Source organism: Acaromyces ingoldii (assembly GCF_003144295.1).
Source record: "Acaromyces ingoldii strain MCA 4198 unplaced genomic scaffold FA10scaffold_1, whole genome shotgun sequence".
NCBI lineage: Eukaryota > Fungi > Basidiomycota > Exobasidiomycetes > Exobasidiales > Cryptobasidiaceae > Acaromyces > Acaromyces ingoldii.
The window spans coordinates 2,019,508-2,036,080 of NW_020290247.1; the positions used below are offsets into that span (position 1 = coordinate 2,019,508).

Below are 16,573 nucleotides of genomic sequence, written 5' to 3' on the forward strand. Positions count from 1 at the left end.
GCAACTTCATCTATTCCAAATATTCCTGGACATGAGCTGGCGGGAGCAGGCATTCATCAACGACGAAGAGGAGCCACCTTCGGTGGACACGAACAACAGGCGACATCGAATGATACTTTCCACCCCTCGAACCGTCATGAGATCTCTGGTTCAGGTTCGACTAGCCAGTCCGACTTTAAGCTGACATCTCTCTCTCAGCCGACGACGCCGGAGACGGCGTACCAGATGCACGCCAGCCACCTCTCACACGATCTATTACGAAATGTCAGCGAGTCACCGACTGAGCTTTCTTTTGCAGGGCTCCCTGCTTGGGGTGGCAGTGAAAAGGAGGACCAGCCGCCACGGCCGGCGCCGCCGCCGCAATTGCAGCAGCAGCAGCAGCAGCAGCAAGAATGGCTACAAGGTCTCGAAGATCTCACTTACTTTGCTCCACGGGCCCAGAACCTGGCAACATATCTGCACAGCCCAGAGGCGGTATCCTCGACCACAACATTGCACGCCACTTCTTACCCGACGACAACGACAACGACGGCCTCGTCAACGACACCGGCGATGACGCCAAGTCGACGCGACGCTCCCTTGCCTGCCGTCCCGACGTCGACATCCGCATCGACAGCAACCTTTTCAAGCACATTACGTGGTAACCAGGCCTCGAGACCTACTTCGTCGAGCCGTACCTCCATATCACGCTCACCGGGGGCTTCCACGCTTCTCGGCGAGACCCTAGCTCTTGCCAGCAGGAGGCGGAGCTCGTTCGACACAGCTGACATTCTCAGAAGGACGTCGCTTACCGATTCGGCTGTGGCAGCCTTTTTTGACAAGGTCGTCGATCGCGAAGGCTTTCTGGGAGCCTACGGAGAGGAGCAGCTCAGCACCTGGATGCGACAGCAGCAGCACCTGCTCCTCCTGCAGCAACAAGGTTTACAGCATCGACAAGAGCCTGGAGCAGCAGCATCGTCAGAAGCAGCAACGGGGGTCGCGGATCAGCATCAGCTTGCGCAGCCACCACCGACCAGCTCCATGCAGCCACCGCCCTCAGCGCGTCGAATGGCGCTCGTCGACCCTTTCAGTGACACAGGCCGGCGCAACTCGTCGCCCGGTCTTCCAACAACCTCTCTTGAGACCCAGCCGCTCGCCCATGGCGGCTCGTCTACTTCCTCGGCCTCTTCCTCGTCGTCAGGATTGCACTCTCTCATACAGCAACAGCGGCAGCCTTCTCAACAGACTGGAGATCTCTATCTCGCTAGCCTACCGACATACCAAAGCTACCGGGGTGCACCTTCGACGGTGACGCCTCTCTCGGCTGCGAGCAGCAGTGGTCATTCGTCTCGCCACATCTCACCTTCCTTTGGTCCTTCAAGTAGCCAGCAACCGCCTTTTCAGCTTCAACAGCAAGGACTCGGGTCAGGATCGAGCGATTGGGGCGGAGGACAGCTGGGTTCACAACGTGAGGGCCAAGCCTTTTTCATTGAACCGATGGCCCCTCCGCCACCTCCCAAAGGCTCCGTTGGCGATGAGGAAGCAAGGGCACACCCGTCGACTTCGCCACAACCGGCATGGAGACCAAACATACTGACGCCAATGACTGAACTCTCATCTCATTTCTTTGACATGGGACGCCCTTCGAATCCATTGCCGGGAGGGATCGTGTCTGCGGAACCAGGAGCGACGGCAGAACGCACGAGTGGTCCAAGCCCGGGACCGTCGTCTTTCAGTTGGGGCACACAACCCGAGCCGAACTCTTTGGACAAGATTTTTGAGCACCAGTCTGAGCAACAGCAGCAGCAGCAACCGCGAGAGAATCCGAGGTGCCAAAAAGGGTCAGATAGCGACAAACCGCACTGGTGGCAGGCCTAAGAACAAGCGCTGCCACACTCAGCGCCGCAAGTCTTTGAATTGTACTGTAAACCCAAGTCTGTCCGGAGCAATTTGTCACTTTCCCCGTGCAAAATGGAAAGCAACCTGCAAATTCTTACCCTGCTGAGCATCGTCTCAGTGGCTCCATCCTGCGACTCATTGCCCTGAACTTCCTCTAGGACGATGAGCCTCTCTCTCCTTGCAGGGTGTCCCGTATAAAGAAGCAGGGTATGCGTCGGGGAATACGGACCGATGAAGGCCGATCCAGACAGGCGGAGCCGTAAATTATGACCTTGAAGCTCCGCCACTCCGCCGCATAGTCAGTGACCATTTTGGCTTGGCCTTGCTCCGGTATTAGATCTTGCCGGTCGAAGGCGTCATCTCAGTGCCTGGAGCGTCATCCAGGTGGTGGCTTCAGTCCTGACTCTGACACGGGCACGATGGTTTTGTGATGAGAGACTTTCAGGGGCAACACTCAAAAATTAGTCGCGACCCCGTCAACACCGGCGGAGAGAAAATTGGCATTACGTTGGGTGAGAGGGCAAAAACGTCACTTGACCCGCCAAGCCACCCAACCCACAGAACCCTTTTCGAGGGCATGCCCGAGGGCACATTCGGGCGTGGAACTTGTCAGCTTGCGCTCTTCGTCCTCGCCGGCCTCTTCTGGTGTCTGCAGCGCCACAATGCACCATTGCTCGCCTCGCGGACCAGGACTGAGCCAAAGCTCGAGCAGTTCCCGAATTAGCTCTGGTTCTCTTAGTTCGCAGACGACCAGAACCAGGGTATGATTGGGAACGGCGAAGAGAGCAAGAGTATGGAGTAGAGGTTGGAGTAAATGTGCGTTGAAGATGCAGTCTGTTGCAATGATCAGGTCCGGACGATTGTGCTCTTCTTGCTCCGTGCTGCTTCTTGACCACGTTTTCTCCCATCCCGAGAACAGCTGGTCTCGGTAACGTGCCAGCGACAAGGAAAAAGGGGCGGCAGCTTGCCAGATTTGTGATGCTTGGAACCAGTCGAGGACAGCGGCCTCCACGCGATGCTCAGAACCTGTGAGATAAGCCTGCGTCGAGCGCATGTTCCTTTCCAAGAGCCCAAATATGGCCTCCTGATCCGTCGCAAGCCAACGAAGAGCACCAGGAGAAGACATCGGATCGGCCGATAAACCCTGGAGAAGGTCGGGACGAGAAAAGAGTACGGCAGGTAAGACGCCCGTCCCTGCCCCCAGCTCTAAGACCGTTGATTGAAGCAGCCTCGAAGTCGAGAAGAGCTCGGAAGGCGTTTCGTCAGTCCTTTTCCTCACAGACAAATCTGCGAGAATCTTGGCTGCGAGGTAGACACTCGATCGCCAAACGACGCTTCCTGTGTCGCCGTTGGTACTCTTCAAGCTTGTCGAATCCTGACGCAGGACAACCGTTGTAGTCAGACGATCGTTCCGGGTCGCTTGGACTCTTCTGCTGCCTCGGCTTGTGCGGATGCTGCTGCTACTGCTGATGCTACTGCTGCTGCTGCTCTTACTGGTATTCTTCTGAGCCTTGTGTTCTACTTCATCAGCCCGCTGAGCAGTAATTTCTACATCTCGCGTTCCCTCGCTACGAAGCCGCACGGAAAGGGAGAGAAGGTCGTGCGAGCTGTCCACCTGTCCCAGTCCGACACGTCCCGTTGGCGCCGCCGTGACAGTGTAAAGGTAGAAGACCTACGTGGAGCGGTCAGCGCAAAAAGCTTTACAGAGATCTAGGGTAGGCTCGTCACGACATACCTCCTCGTCGGCATCCCTCACATGCCTGGCACATGATCTGTTGCCAAGACAAGGAATGAGCTTCCATGTTGGAGGGAGACTGACATCGTTCCCCTCCATAAGATGATTGAGGTCTCCGTGTGAACACCAAAAAAAAAAGCGCGCATCAGCTACTCCACAAGGCACGTGGCAGATCGCACAAGTGGCTTAACCGCGCTGAGCGATGGCTGACGTTGCGATGTTGCGTCGACCACCGCGAACGCGCCGATACATGATGGACGGTGACGACGATCAGTTTACTTCTGTGACGTGGGAATCAGATCCCAACGATGGACCGACGTCGAGCAACATGCCGGGCACGTCACTGCCGCGGACCTCGCATCCTGCCACACCAAGCGCAGCTTCGGCAGGGCCTAGCGCAGACGCCATCCTAGGTCGCGATCCAATCCATCTGGCATCAGCACGAAAGGGCCCTAGTGCCGCTGAGGATGACACACGAGATCCCAGATGGGAAGGATATCTCTTGGTACAGGTCACTGAACCGAGAAAGGAGCTTGAGGGGACAAAGGAGATGTTTGTTAGTTATGGGATCCGGGCAGAGGTTAGTCCTTCAGTCTCTTCTAGAGTGTAAGCAGACGGCCCTGTGAAGCTGATGATCGACCCCTCCTGCACCGCTACCAGACCAACCTCATGCATTTTCAAAGGACAAGACTCACCACAAGAAGACGTTTCCAAGACTTTGTCTTCCTGCGAGAGAATCTTGCCAGGGACTTTCCCGCGTGTGTCGTGGCTCCTTTACCTGACAAGCATCGGCTCGGTGAGATGTGGCACCCTCACGGCTGTTTCTGGCGGTTGAGGCTCACTATCTAGTTGCAGAATACTTCACTGGCGATCGATTCAGCAACGAATTCTTGGAGCGAAGAACACAAGAGTGAGTGGCGCCTCTCGTTATCGGATCGAATCATGGTGCTGACTTTCTGATCACGCCAGCTTGCAGCTCTTTCTCGAGCGAGTGAGCCGACACCCGACGTTACAGAGGGCTCAGCTCCTTCGAAGCTTTCTAGAATCCGCGGAATGGGTGCGTTGACTCTGAAGTCACATTGGATAATAGGTATGCTAAATGTCATTCCTTCAGCAAATCGACATGCACACGCATATCTCGCACACTTCGTCCGTCAACAACTCGGGCAAGGGTGACGAACAGGGAGGTGGGATATTGGACAGCCTCCAGGACACCCTCTTGAATGCCTTCGCGAAAGTCCGCAAGCCAGACGAGCGCTTCGAAAGCATGAGGGAACGTCTCGAGAGGCTCGAAGAGGGTCTCAGCAGCACCGAGCGCGTCGTCTTGCGGACACGGGCCAAGCATGGAGGTGAGTGAATCCTTTGCTGGTCGACACTACGCATCGCAACCATATTCCAGGATTTCCTCTGGTGCTGGCTCCTACCTGGCAATGATGATTGCCGAGAGTGTTTCGGTCAAATCAATTTTCTGCTTACATGTTGAAACGACTGACGCACTCCAGCGCCAACCCCTCCTCGTGCCCCTCTTTCTTCTTCTTCTTCTTCTAATTTGCCATTTCCTCTGTCGTCTCAACGGCGATCATTCTCGCCTTTCGCTCGCTTTCGTAATACCCCGGACGCGCCTGTACCACAACCGTCACCATCGCACTACCGGTCCTTTTCCGAATCGCACTCATCTTTGCGGCGACCTCCTTCACCCATCTCAACCATTGTGGACACTCCCGTTTCGCCTGTGCTATCGTCGCCGTTCTCTTCGCCGCAACTCTTTGCTCCCAATCTGGCCCTCGAATCGCAAGATCTCGCCACCGACTACGAAGACCTTGCCTCGTCTATCGAAGGACTGGGATTCCTTGAGAGCGGCATTACGGAGCCTCTCAATCGATTTGCGGCCACGAGCATGGAGTGGGCGCGATTGCAGCGAAATAATGTGAGGCCTTTGAAGTCCTTTTCCAGTTTCGTCGATCAGTCTTGCTGACCATTGGTACCAGTCGACGCGGGCGACGGACGACATGCTTTCGCACCTTCACGCCCTCTTGGCTTATTCTGCAACTCATCGAGGCGTGCTCAGGCTTCGAGATCAAAAGCAGCTCGACTTTGAGGAGCTGACCGATTACCTCAGCTCCGTGGTCACCGAGCGCGACCGGCTGGCGAGCTTAAGCAGCCCTTATGGAGCTGGCCACGGTTTGGGCGGGGTGAGAGGAACGGGCATCGGTGGATACCTGCGGGATCGAGTCGACAGCATTCGAGGCATCGATGAAGAACGGACAAGAGTTGAACGGATGGCGCGCCTTGATGGTCGCATCTCCGAGCTTCAAGAGGCCGTGACGACATCGCACGACGTCAGCGTCGCCTTCTCCAACGAGGTTCAGCGCGAACACAAGATCTTCAATATGGCAAAGGACCGCGAAATGAAGGATCTAACGAGCACCTACGTTGACGGCCAGATTGAAATGTACCAACGAGGCATGGACGTCTGGGACCGCTTGATCCCCCACCTCGAGAGAATCAAGGTTGACTGAATCGTGTACTTTCATTTCATCATGAGAAAATGCAATGTCCAAGAGATGCTACAGGGGTTGGCGTGGGGGGAAGTCCTTTCGATGGCGATTGAGCTTTCAGATGATAAAGAGAGCCGCGAGCATGACTACGGCAGCACCAAGAACGTGAGAAGGAAGAGAGGATGCTGATGATCCACTGCTACCTCCGCTAGCGCCGCCTTCCTCGCTGCTGCTGGGGGCAGTGTAGTTGACGCCGTTGAGCTGGGCCACGCCACGCATAAAGCTGTAGCTTGGTGTCGTGCTATAGTCGGTCAGAATGAAGTTTGGGTTGACGTTGTTGTGCTCCGAAGCGCAGGTGTACGACGTCGAGAGCGTCGTGTCAACCGAGTTTGTCGTGCCCAACGCGTCCGTGTCGGGCGTGGTAAGCGCATCGCCGCTGCTGCCGCTGCTGCTGCTACCGGATCCGCCAAAGAGAGACTGGTCCAAGAACTGGTTTGAAAGGTACATGAGCTGCGACGAGTCGGTGACGCTTTGGCCGATACGGTCGATGGAGCAGTTGAAGGGCGTTTGGGTCTGTCCGAATGGTGTCTCCCACACGTTTGAGAACTCGTCGAGGAGATAATTTACGCTCTGGAAGTCGGCCTCCGTCGAGAGAAAGCCTACGACGGTGCGACCAGAGTCCACCATGCTGCCCAGCGTCGGCCAGCTGTTACGAGAGATTGTGCCGGAGGAGGGTTGGTACATTTTGGAAACCAGGCCCGTGCTTTCAAAGGCTTGAGCAAACTTTGAGGGAGGCGAGCCGTCCGAATTAACGATGAGCAGTGTCACAACTTCGGTCGGGTTGGCATCAACCCAGGACTTGACTTGGCCCAAGTAGTACTCGAGTGATCCGCCTTGGAAGATGGAGCAGCTACAGGAAACCAATCGGAGTGAGTGAATCGTGCCTGTCCAATGGGGGTAAGAACACTCACGATGTGTGGCAGAGGTCAATCCCCGCTCCACTGGCTGTCTGATTGGTGCTGTTGTGCGCTTGGCTTTGCAAGAGCCGGATACCTGCGTTAAGCTGGCCTGCAAGCGATACATTCTGGTTGGAAGCCAGCCCACCAGCGCCATTGGCAATAGCGTACGAGTTGTGCGCACCGGCGAATGTCACGTTGGAGTAGAGGCGGTTGCACAGGTCCGACGAACCGTTGCATGTCGTCGCTCGCTTCTTGACGTTGATGGAGCTACTCTTGGGCCGGCCGGGGTAGCCAATTCGAATATATCGACCGATGTCTCGTTTCCAATGTGGGGTTAAAGGTTTTGCGCAAACGGACGAAGAAGAGACAATAAGGAGGATGCTGACCAGCAGCGCGGAAAGGATTCTGAAGGGCACCATCCTAGGTCTAAGGATCAGGATCGATGTCGGAAATGGAAAAGGGTAAGCGGATAGGTCCACTTCTTTGCACAGCCTGCTGATGGAACCACGAGCAATGCGCTTCATGCGCTGCACACACTCTAGCCTGCCAAGAAGGCAACACGGCCAGGCAGGTGAACACATGCACATGGACCCTAAAGTCTTTAAATTTGGCCGACATCGGCATCGCTATTCCTCACTCTCCAAATCATCGTAATTTTTCTCTGATTGGCCCACATCTCCAGATTTGTCTCTTCGTCTGTAAGTTTCGGGATTCCTAGCCAGGATTTGTGACCAAGTCATGCCCGACAGCACGAGCCAGGGGTGAGTGGCGGGAGCGGGAAGCCAAACGTGGAGCGAGAAGCCACGTGTCGAGCCTCTCCACGTGGCGTCTCCCGCATTCGGAAGCCGGATCAGAAATTAGCGCTCATGCACGCCCTTACCCCTTCTTCCTCCAACCATCATCCCAATCAGTCAATCAACCAGCACCAGCATCCGTCGCGACCTGTCTTCGTTCGGACGCGATTCCACCACAGCACAAATTTCTCTTCTTCCAGCTACATATTTTCATCGTCTCGCCAAAGATTATTTTGTTCTCTTGACTTGTCCTACTATCTTTACTGTACCCTTATCGACCATTCCGACCGCATACATCCGTCCTTCTCACTTTCTCAGCACACATCCGCGCCCGACAACCCCTCTCATTACAGAATCTAGCCTGACATCAACATGACCTTCGCGTTCGCCTCCAACTTCCCTCAAGCTGGGGCAATTGCAATTCCGTCCAACGAGCCTTCCGTGTGCCGCAAGCGCAAGGGCACCGACATGGAAGTCGAGGACGTCTGCGAGGAGCCTCGTCCTAGGCCCTCGCGACGCATGCTGGTGAGTGTGTGCGACAGATCAAATTGTATGCCCAGTTGACTGACAGAACTTTCTCCAATAGGCCAAGCTGCCTAGGTCGAACGAGATTGCTACTTTCCATGCGCTGCCTCCTGAGCTCAACTTGAAGTACCTCGCTGCCATGGGCTATCAGCCTGGCCAGCAGAACGGGCTCTTCAACACTGATTCTGCCACTATGGCTATGGATGACGTCTCCTCCGGCGGTAATAGTGAGTGATGACATCCCTCAAGGACGATGTCAGCATCTGGATTGACAGGTACTGTATAGACTCGCCCAATTCGTCCACCTCCGACTTCTTTCCCAGCACACCAACCGACGTTCAAGAGTCCGAATCGTACTTCACCCAGCAATACCGCCAGAACTTTGGCGAAACAAAGTCTTGCACATCTTCGGCCAACAATAGCCCAGGCGTGTACCCGAATCTGGACCTCTACCCTCACGCGGTTCGTGCCCCCGGCCTGATGGGCATGGACATGAAGCCTTCCGAGAATGATATGGAGATCGACGGTGGGAGCGCCGGTAGCTCTACTGTTCACGGACCTCAGTGCCGTTCGATTCCTCAGCTTCATGTCAGGTCAGAACCGGGCATCTCTTCGGAATTGTGGGCCAGGTGCCCCGACTGCAATCAGATGTCCAAGATCGACGCACCGCCCTCGAACACCACGTCGCTCGCTTACTCGCCCTGATCTCGATGATCATCAGTACTTTTCAGCCCATCGCTTTCCGACCGCTTTTGTTTCTACCTTTGTACAGTACCCGCTTCATGTCCACCTCGAGCCCGTCCCGATTTCTTAGTACCTCGAAAAAGTCCGGCTGCCCTTGTATCTCTGCTACTCTACACCATCATCCACCTGCATGTGGGCCACTGTCGCCCTACCCATCAAGGGCTTTGCACTAGATCATGTACCTTTACCATCACGCCCTACCACTCCATGTATCTGGTCTCCGATATCTTCAGAGTAGGGAATTCAGAAAAATTCAAAGCTGTTCCCACGCAGAAGGAAGCGACGCGTCAATAATGGCTGACGAGACGTGTTTGCCATCGTCTCCTCGAGCAAGTAGTAGAGAACGCGGACGGCTCGTGCTTTTGGTGGATTGGTTATTTGCTTTGTGCTGCTTGATGTCAGGGAGTAGCTCATTACTGTACACATAAGTGATCAACCCCATGCCTCACTGCCCCTCATGGACACCTCCCACCCGTGGCCCCGACCTTTTATCGTACAAAAGAGAATACAATCGTCCCTTAGGCTCCAGGGCTAGACGCGCCGCGTCGGGCCTGCGACTGGCCCAGCGTGCCTGCTGCTCTCTTGCCCCTGCTGGTTCCCCTGAAGTTGGCCCTGCGAATGGTGGTGAGACTGTTGCTGACCGACGAACGAGTACCTCGGCACATTGGAGAAACGTCCAAAAAGCGCATTCGTAAGGTCTTCTGTTACCGATCGCGACAGTGAGCCTTCTTCGTTTCCGTACCCGCGGAACAATGACCAGGACGAAGGTTGATCATGCTGACGCCGACCCTGAGAACCGACGAATATATTTCCTCCCTCTCCTGGGTTGCCACTTTTTGATCGAGACTGAGGAGGAGAAAAGGTCGAAATCCTCGTGGTCGAGCCAGTCGGGCCGATGGATCGATAATCGATTGGCGCCATCAGGTCCAACGGGAGAATCTCCGTCATGGTGGTCGGCAGCGACGAAGATATGGAGGCAGATGAAGAGGACAGATCGTTATCCGCGACCATGCCGTGGCTTCCCATTGAGGATGAAGCTGCATTGCCGTTCTCGTTCATGAATTGTAGTTGCTGCTGGTGTTGCTGATGTTGATGCTGTTGTTGCTGCTGTTGTTGTTGTTGTTGTTGTTGTTGTTGTTGTTGCTGCTGCTGCTGCTGCTGCTGCTGTTGTTGTTGTTGTTGCTGCTGTTGTTGCTGTTGCTGTTGCTGCTCCCTTTGCCGATCTCGCTGACCCTGCCAGCTGGTCCCACCTCCAAAAAGAATCTCCTCGAGCTGCATCGTGTTGATGTCGATGGCGAGCGCGGGCTGCTGCAGCTGCGATGGAGAAGGAAGGGCAGGAGGCTGCATCGGTGTGCGCCCTGCTCCTCCTCGAGCATCAATGAGCGGCCAACTGGGCGAGTCCAGAGAAGTTGGATGATATGGGTCGCCGTAGGTACCTCCCGTGGAAAAGTGCTGCTCCGAGGTCCAAGCATCCAGCAGAGATTGGATGTCAAAGTCGGTCGCGCTAGCGCCCAGCGAGCCCGAGAAGCCAAAGCCGGACTCGAATGGCGACTCGCTCGGATTCGAAGATGTCGATCTGGCAGCAACAGCGGCGGCCGCCAAGTCGACGCCGTTGAAGTGCGAGAGAGACTCGCTCGCGTCTAGGGTCTCGATGCCTGTTGCATCCTCGGACCTTTTGCCACCGGTCGTCGTCGTTGGTGCTACAGCTGAGCTCCTTCTCGAGGCAGCTTTGGCTCGCTTGACCCTTGCTTTTGCCCATTTGAGCACCATCTCGACATCTCGAATCGGTGCTGGCTGTGCATCCTCATCTTTTCCGTCCGGCCCGACAGTGTCTTCGTCTTGCGAGCCTCCTTCCTCGGGTCCCATGGCGCCCATCGTCTCCTGCTCAAGGGCCCTTGCAGGCCAACTAGCCCCACTCCACCACACGGCAATCTTTTCCAAAATCTCTTGGCATGTGGCCAGATTCGCCTCTGCAAATTGCCTCGACCTTTGCAGCGGATCGGCAGGACCACCTGCGCCCGCGAGACTATCTCGCGAAGAAGCGTCCTGCTGGTGTGAAGGGCGCCTCTCGATGCGTCGAAGCGACTCTCGAGCCGCCTCTCGCTCCGCTAGGAAAGCCCTTCCGGCAGGCAGGATGAGTTGGTCGAGGTAGGGGTTGCAGTCGGTGAACGGGTTTACCTCGCGATTCACATCACTGGGCATCAGCTTGACACCAGCAGCTGCGTCGTCATCGACCACGCGCCTTTCCCGGCTGGCATCTTCCGCAAAGCGAAGGATGCTGACAATGGTCCCTGACGCCTGGTCGGCAATCGACGCAAGCTTGGATGGTGGGTGGAGTGTCGTCAGATCGCGATTGAACCTTCTCAGTAGCGCCGGACGGTTGAGCAGACTCATGGTGCTCTGCAGCAGGACGTGCAGGTAGACAAAGCCAGCTCCTTGGTTGGCAGCAGCTGCCCTTCTGAAATTGGCAATCGAAAAGGAAAGATGCGCAGGTAGCGAGTCGTAGTACTCGGCCAGGTCGATCCACATCGTCCTTAGCTTCTGTCCGCGCTCCTCGGGCGACAGGCCATCTGACCTTCGATTGAGCACCTCGCCGATTCGGCCGCGCTTGAGCAATGTACGAATGACGTAGCCAAAGACGTAGTCTTCGGCTCGGAACTTGTCCGCCTCGTCGCCTTCTTCGTCATCGTGGCTCGGCGGCAGCGCACAGTCGAAAGAGTCTTCCCGAATCGACACTGGCCTGCCGGTGCCAAAGCAGGTGATCCGATCAAGGCCGACGATAGCCCAAAAGAGGAGCCTGGCTCGTTGCTGCTGCTTTGGGTTGGCCATGCTCTTGATCGTGGCCTCGTGTTGCAGGCCGAGATCCGTCGCCATTCTCTGGGCCATGCCAATGTACATCCACAGGCCGGCATCAGCGCCTGCGCCAAACTCTGCGTAGCTCAGTACTAGCAGTGCCTCGATGACATCAATCGAAGGCCAAGAGAGCATGGGGACCAAGAGGACCTTTGCCATGTCGCTAAAGGGGTCGCCCATTGATCTGGCGGGCACTCCCCGTCGCAGAAGATCCGGGCGATTGGAGAAGCGAGCCGTCATTGCGCAAATCGCGTTGGCCAGGAGCGCAGGCAACTCTCCGGACTGAGCACCACTCAGGATCTCCTGGCTGTCGAGCCAGGGAAAGCAGGATGTCTTGAAGTAGTGCAAGAAGAGGCGTACGAGGTGTTGCAGCAGATCGGCCTTCGGGTAGCGAGGTCTCTCCGTGTCGAACAGGTCTCGCGTCGCCGACGACAGTGAGGAAGCATCGCCTTTTCCATCAGCTTCTCCCTCCCCGTTGGCGACCACCACCGAGTCGCGAGGCGAGTCCAAGTTACTGACCCCGTCGTGATCCTGAGCTTGACTGTGATCTTGACTATGGCTTTGACCTTGACTCTGACCTTGGCCTTGACCTTGACTCTGACTCTGACTCTGACTTTGATTCTGGCTTTGACCATGTCCTTGTCCTTGACCGGTACCAAGACCGAGACCGAGACCGAGACCTAGACCAAGACCTGGACCTTGACCTTCTCCTCGAGCACTTGGACTTTGAACAAGTCTACGTCTGTCACTTTCGTTGACCGCGGGTGACTCGGTGTCTTGCCGTTCGCCATCAGCCTCGTGGTAGACGCCCACCTTGATCCTCTTGATCCCAGGCGTGTTGGCCGTTGCGCCAAACCACCGAAAGAAGGGAAGAGCGATCCTCTTGAAAGTCGGCGGCGGCCTGCTGGGCGAGCTGGCCTGAAGTGCTTCGCCCGTATTCACGACCCCTGCCGGCGTCGTAGAGCCTGCTCCCTCGCGACCGACGGTGGTGCTGCCGGCCCTACTACGAGTGCTGGGCGGGGTAAAGGAGGACATGTTGCGATACGCGGCCGGATCCGTGGTGCCAGACGATGGCGAGTTTGCCTGCCGGTATCGTGACGGAGGAGGAGGCAGCTCCGGTCGAGGAAGAAGGCTCGATGATCGACGCCTGTTCGCTGAGGCATCGTCAACGGCGGCTCTGCCGTGTTGCTGCATCGTCGGACTCCAGGCCGTGGTTGCTCCCAAGACGGACACGGCAAAGGTGGGTGACTGAGCGACTGGAGATGACGGCCGCGTCCGCGGTGACGGTCTTGCGTCATAGTAAGGCTCCTGGATCGGCCGACCGTCGTGTCCCTGCGAATATCTTGGACTCGCGCGTTCGTAGCTTGCTCCACCACTGAAGGCGTGATGATGAGACGAGAGAAGCTGCTGGTGCTGACTGTAGTCCTGATGCTGATGGCGAGGAGGGTTCTGCTGCTGATACGAATTGGGGGGCTGTTGGTGATGGTGATGACGGGATTGTGGGTGATGCTGTTGCTGATACCCTGCATACGCAGTCGGACGTGGAGGTGATGTTGGACGGTGTGAAGACGTCAAAGGAGTGGAAGGAATGCCAAATGCTTGCGCGTAGTGGGGCGAAGGGGCGTTGTGCAGCGCTGATGGTGGCTGAAGAGGGTATTCAGACGGGTATCTGGTGACCGGCAGAGGTGGTGGTAGCAACGTGTGGTCTGCTGCTGCGGAAGGCGGAGACTTTTGCGATGCCGAAGGCCCCTTGGATGACGGCTGCTCGCTCAACGGAAGCGGAGGTCGGGTGAGAGCGACGAGCTTGGTAGGATTGGCAAAAGATCGAAAAACGGCCTTGTTCTTTGCCCTCTTCGCCCTGGTCGCCTCGTCCTTGGAGTTATCCTCATCGTCGTCCTGCAGCTGCAGCTCGTCGTACTGGTCGGATGCCGCAGACGAGGGCGATGCAGGCCTCTTTCTGCCGCTCATCAGCGACGTCGGCCTCTTTGTGGAAGCTTGATCGATCGGCCTGGGTTCCTCGACATAGTCAGGAAACCACTGCTTGCGAAGGGCCGGCGACAGGTCGTCGATGCGAAAGAGACATTGCTTTCCCGATGCTGTACAGCCCTCACAGACGATTTCGCCCGGCTTGAGATGGCATTTAACCTTTTTGGATCGGCTGATGGGGGGCAAAGGAATAGCGTTGCACCGTGGGCCTCAGCTGCAAGGTCATCATGGAAAAGAGCAAACGTGGGGCAGTCTCACCAGTTCTCGCACGCGGAAATAGGCCTCGTCTTTCGCTTGCGCGGCGCCAGCGCGTCCATCGACGTCGGAGAAGACGACGAAGCCGCGTCGGTCATGGTGCGCCAAGAGATTGGGGTCGGTGTGGAAGGGGGGGGAAAGAAGAGAAAGGAGAAGGGGGGCAAGGGGTCGTCCGGGTGTGCACACACGCCGGCCTTGAGAGGTGGCTGAATCGGGCCAGGATTATTTCGAGGGGTGCGTGCAGCAGCGCCCGTCACTCATAACCTCGCTCGTCGGCTCGTGTCGCTTCAGCTCTGTTCTCTGCGCCTCTCGTTGCTGTTTCGCCGCTCCACCGCCCGTTCAATTTTGATTCAATGCCTCCGCTCGTCGGGCCCACGAGGCCCCAACTCCATTTCCGTATCCCCCCTATCTCTTCACTCTCCTCTCTCTCTCTCTCTCTCCTTGTCTCCTTGTCTCCCCTAGGGACTATTCTTTTTCCGTCCTCGCAGAAGTCTCTCCGCACGAGCGTGTGCCTGGGAGAGGGGATGCCGTGCTGGGCCGTCGGCGAGGGTGGAGAGTGAATCGAGTTGACGAGGAAGGAGACACAAAGACGCCCGATCGATGACGCACCAAAAAAAAGAAAAAAAGTCAAAAGATGACCCAGACAGAGAGCCTTCATTACTTGCCCCTGCGCCGCGCTCCCTTCTTCTTTTATTCCCCCCCTCTTTTGTATCTATTTATTCCGGCCGTGACATTTTGGGCGTGGACTGAAGTGGAAAGCGAAGCGCGGCCGGCCTCTTTTTTTTTCCCCTCCTTTCTTCTTCCTCCACGAACATCGGCACGCGCACGGCCACGACGAGGCAGGACTAGACAGAAATGGGCGTCTATATTCCCGAGAAGCGGCTCAAAAACCTGCATACGTACGCCTATTCGGGCGCCGACGATTCGATCATCTCAAAGGCGATCCTGGGCCCGTACTGGAACTGGCTCGTGACGCTGGTGCCCACCTCGATTGCGCCAAACACGTTGACAGTGTCGGGCCTCGCCCTCGTCTTTCTCAACTTCATCACCTTGGTCTATGTCGACCCCGGTCTGGATTGCGCTGGTGCCAAGCTTCGGCCTGGCTACGATGCCAGGGGACCCTCAGACATTCTCGCGCCCGTCCACGTTCTGCCCCGATTCGGCTACCCAAAGGACGCCGTCGCCGCCGACGAGGGCAACGAGGGCCGCTGCCTCATGCCCTGGGTCTTTCTCACCTGGTCCCTCTGCCTCTTTGCCTACCAGTCCCTCGACTCGATCGATGGCAAGCAGGCTCGGCGCACGGGTATGGCAGGACCCCTCGGCGAGCTCTTTGATCACGGCTGCGACGCCATCAACACGACGCTCGAGTGCCTGCTGGCATGCGCGGCCCTCAACGTCGGCAAGAGCTACTGGTCCATCGCTGCACTCGTTGCTACCCTCTCCAACTTTTACCTCACCACTTGGGAAGAGTTCCACACGGGCACCCTCTACCTGTCTGCCTTTAGTGGACCGGTCGAGGGCATCCTGATGATCTGCCTCGTCTACCTCATCACCGGCCTTGCGCCCCAGGGCGCCCGGTTCTGGGACCGCGGCATTCTCAGCGTCACCGGCCTCGAGACGATTCCCAGCATCGCAAAGTCGTACAGCCGCTACAACTTTGCGCTCAACGATGCCTTCCTGACCTTTGGCGCCGTGGGCCTGTTTGCCAACGTCGTCGCGTCCTACTCCAACGTCGTCAAGGCCCGGCGCGCCAACAAGCGCGACCCCATCAGCCCACTCCTCGGCCTGGCCCCTCTTGTCATCCTCCTCGTCTGCCTCTGGACCTGGTCCACCGCGAGGGGCGCCGCCGTGCTGCGCGACGGCCAGGCCTACGTCGCTCTCGTCTGCGCATTCGGCCTCATGTTTGCCTACACCGTCGGCCTCCTCATTGTCGCACACGTGACAAAGGCGCCCTTTCCCTACTTCAACGTCGCCCTGGGCTGGGCCATCCTCGGCGCTCTGGACAGTGCCGCTGAGCAGTGAGTACTTTTGGCTCTCTTGCCTTCTTCGATCGATTGAGATAGACAGAGAGAGAGAGAGAGCAGGATGTCTGACTCAGCCAATGCTTCATCTCTCTCTCAGCCCCGTGGTGCAGAACTCAAAGGCGGGCACCAGGACGGCGTGCTACTTTGTCTTGGTCTTCAGCTTCCTCCTCTACGGCCACTTTTGCTACGACGTCATCACCACCATCACAAAAGAGACAGGCAAGCCCTGCTTCTGGGTGCCTAAGGACGTCAAACCTGCGGTCGTCGATGGCAAGTCTGCCTCGACGAGCAAGAGCAGCAGCAGCAAACCAAAGAAGAACTA

General features: G+C 56.9%; 7 protein-coding genes across 7 annotated transcripts; 4 read left to right on the forward strand and 3 right to left on the reverse strand.

The window, feature by feature from the left end:
- Positions 1 to 1,411: 1,411 nt before the first annotated feature.
- On the forward strand, positions 1,412 to 1,898 carry FA10DRAFT_264050 (hypothetical protein). The gene has a single exon (XM_025520487.1). The coding sequence runs from the start codon at positions 1,477 to 1,479 to the stop codon at positions 1,855 to 1,857; it is 381 nt and encodes a 126-aa protein (XP_025380593.1). The 5' UTR covers positions 1,412 to 1,476; the 3' UTR covers positions 1,858 to 1,898.
- Positions 1,899 to 2,297: 399 nt separating this feature from the next.
- Positions 2,298 to 3,896, reverse strand: FA10DRAFT_20616 (hypothetical protein). Its single transcript, XM_025518463.1, has 2 exons — positions 3,614 to 3,896; positions 2,298 to 3,550 (listed from the first exon to the last, which is right to left on the reverse strand). Exons 1-2 carry the CDS (start codon positions 3,710 to 3,712, stop codon positions 2,408 to 2,410), a joined length of 1,242 nt encoding a protein of 413 aa, XP_025380594.1. The 5' UTR covers positions 3,713 to 3,896; the 3' UTR covers positions 2,298 to 2,407.
- On the forward strand, positions 3,844 to 6,132 carry FA10DRAFT_247617 (hypothetical protein; the record flags this gene model as incomplete). Its single annotated transcript, XM_025519460.1, has 7 exons — positions 3,844 to 4,193; positions 4,274 to 4,409; positions 4,469 to 4,523; positions 4,583 to 4,670; positions 4,728 to 4,962; positions 5,116 to 5,540; positions 5,602 to 6,132. The coding sequence occupies exons 1-7, from the start codon at positions 3,864 to 3,866 to the stop codon at positions 6,130 to 6,132; spliced, it is 1,800 nt and encodes a 599-aa protein (XP_025380595.1). The 5' UTR covers positions 3,844 to 3,863.
- Positions 6,127 to 7,556, reverse strand: FA10DRAFT_247622 (hypothetical protein). The gene is made up of 2 exons (XM_025519461.1): positions 7,083 to 7,556; positions 6,127 to 7,021 (listed from the first exon to the last, which is right to left on the reverse strand). Exons 1-2 carry the CDS (start codon positions 7,487 to 7,489, stop codon positions 6,229 to 6,231), a joined length of 1,200 nt encoding a protein of 399 aa, XP_025380596.1. The 5' UTR covers positions 7,490 to 7,556; the 3' UTR covers positions 6,127 to 6,228.
- Positions 7,557 to 7,746: 190 nt separating this feature from the next.
- Positions 7,747 to 9,371, forward strand: FA10DRAFT_264053 (hypothetical protein). Its single transcript, XM_025520488.1, has 3 exons — positions 7,747 to 8,389; positions 8,451 to 8,616; positions 8,676 to 9,371. The coding sequence occupies exons 1-3, from the start codon at positions 8,237 to 8,239 to the stop codon at positions 9,092 to 9,094; spliced, it is 738 nt and encodes a 245-aa protein (XP_025380597.1). The 5' UTR covers positions 7,747 to 8,236; the 3' UTR covers positions 9,095 to 9,371.
- Positions 9,372 to 9,664: 293 nt separating this feature from the next.
- Positions 9,665 to 14,325, reverse strand: FA10DRAFT_283048 (hypothetical protein; the record flags this gene model as incomplete). The annotated part of the gene is made up of 2 exons (XM_025523813.1): positions 9,665 to 14,144; positions 14,231 to 14,325. The coding sequence occupies 2 exons, from the start codon at positions 14,323 to 14,325 to the stop codon at positions 9,665 to 9,667; spliced, it is 4,575 nt and encodes a 1,524-aa protein (XP_025380598.1).
- A 757-nt stretch (positions 14,326 to 15,082) lies between these two features.
- On the forward strand, positions 15,083 to 16,454 carry FA10DRAFT_236865 (Choline/ethanolaminephosphotransferase; the record flags this gene model as incomplete). Its single annotated transcript, XM_025519088.1, has 1 exon — positions 15,083 to 16,454. The coding sequence occupies one exon, from the start codon at positions 15,083 to 15,085 to the stop codon at positions 16,247 to 16,249; it is 1,167 nt and encodes a 388-aa protein (XP_025380599.1). The 3' UTR covers positions 16,250 to 16,454.
- Between the last annotated feature and the right edge of the window lie 119 nt (positions 16,455 to 16,573).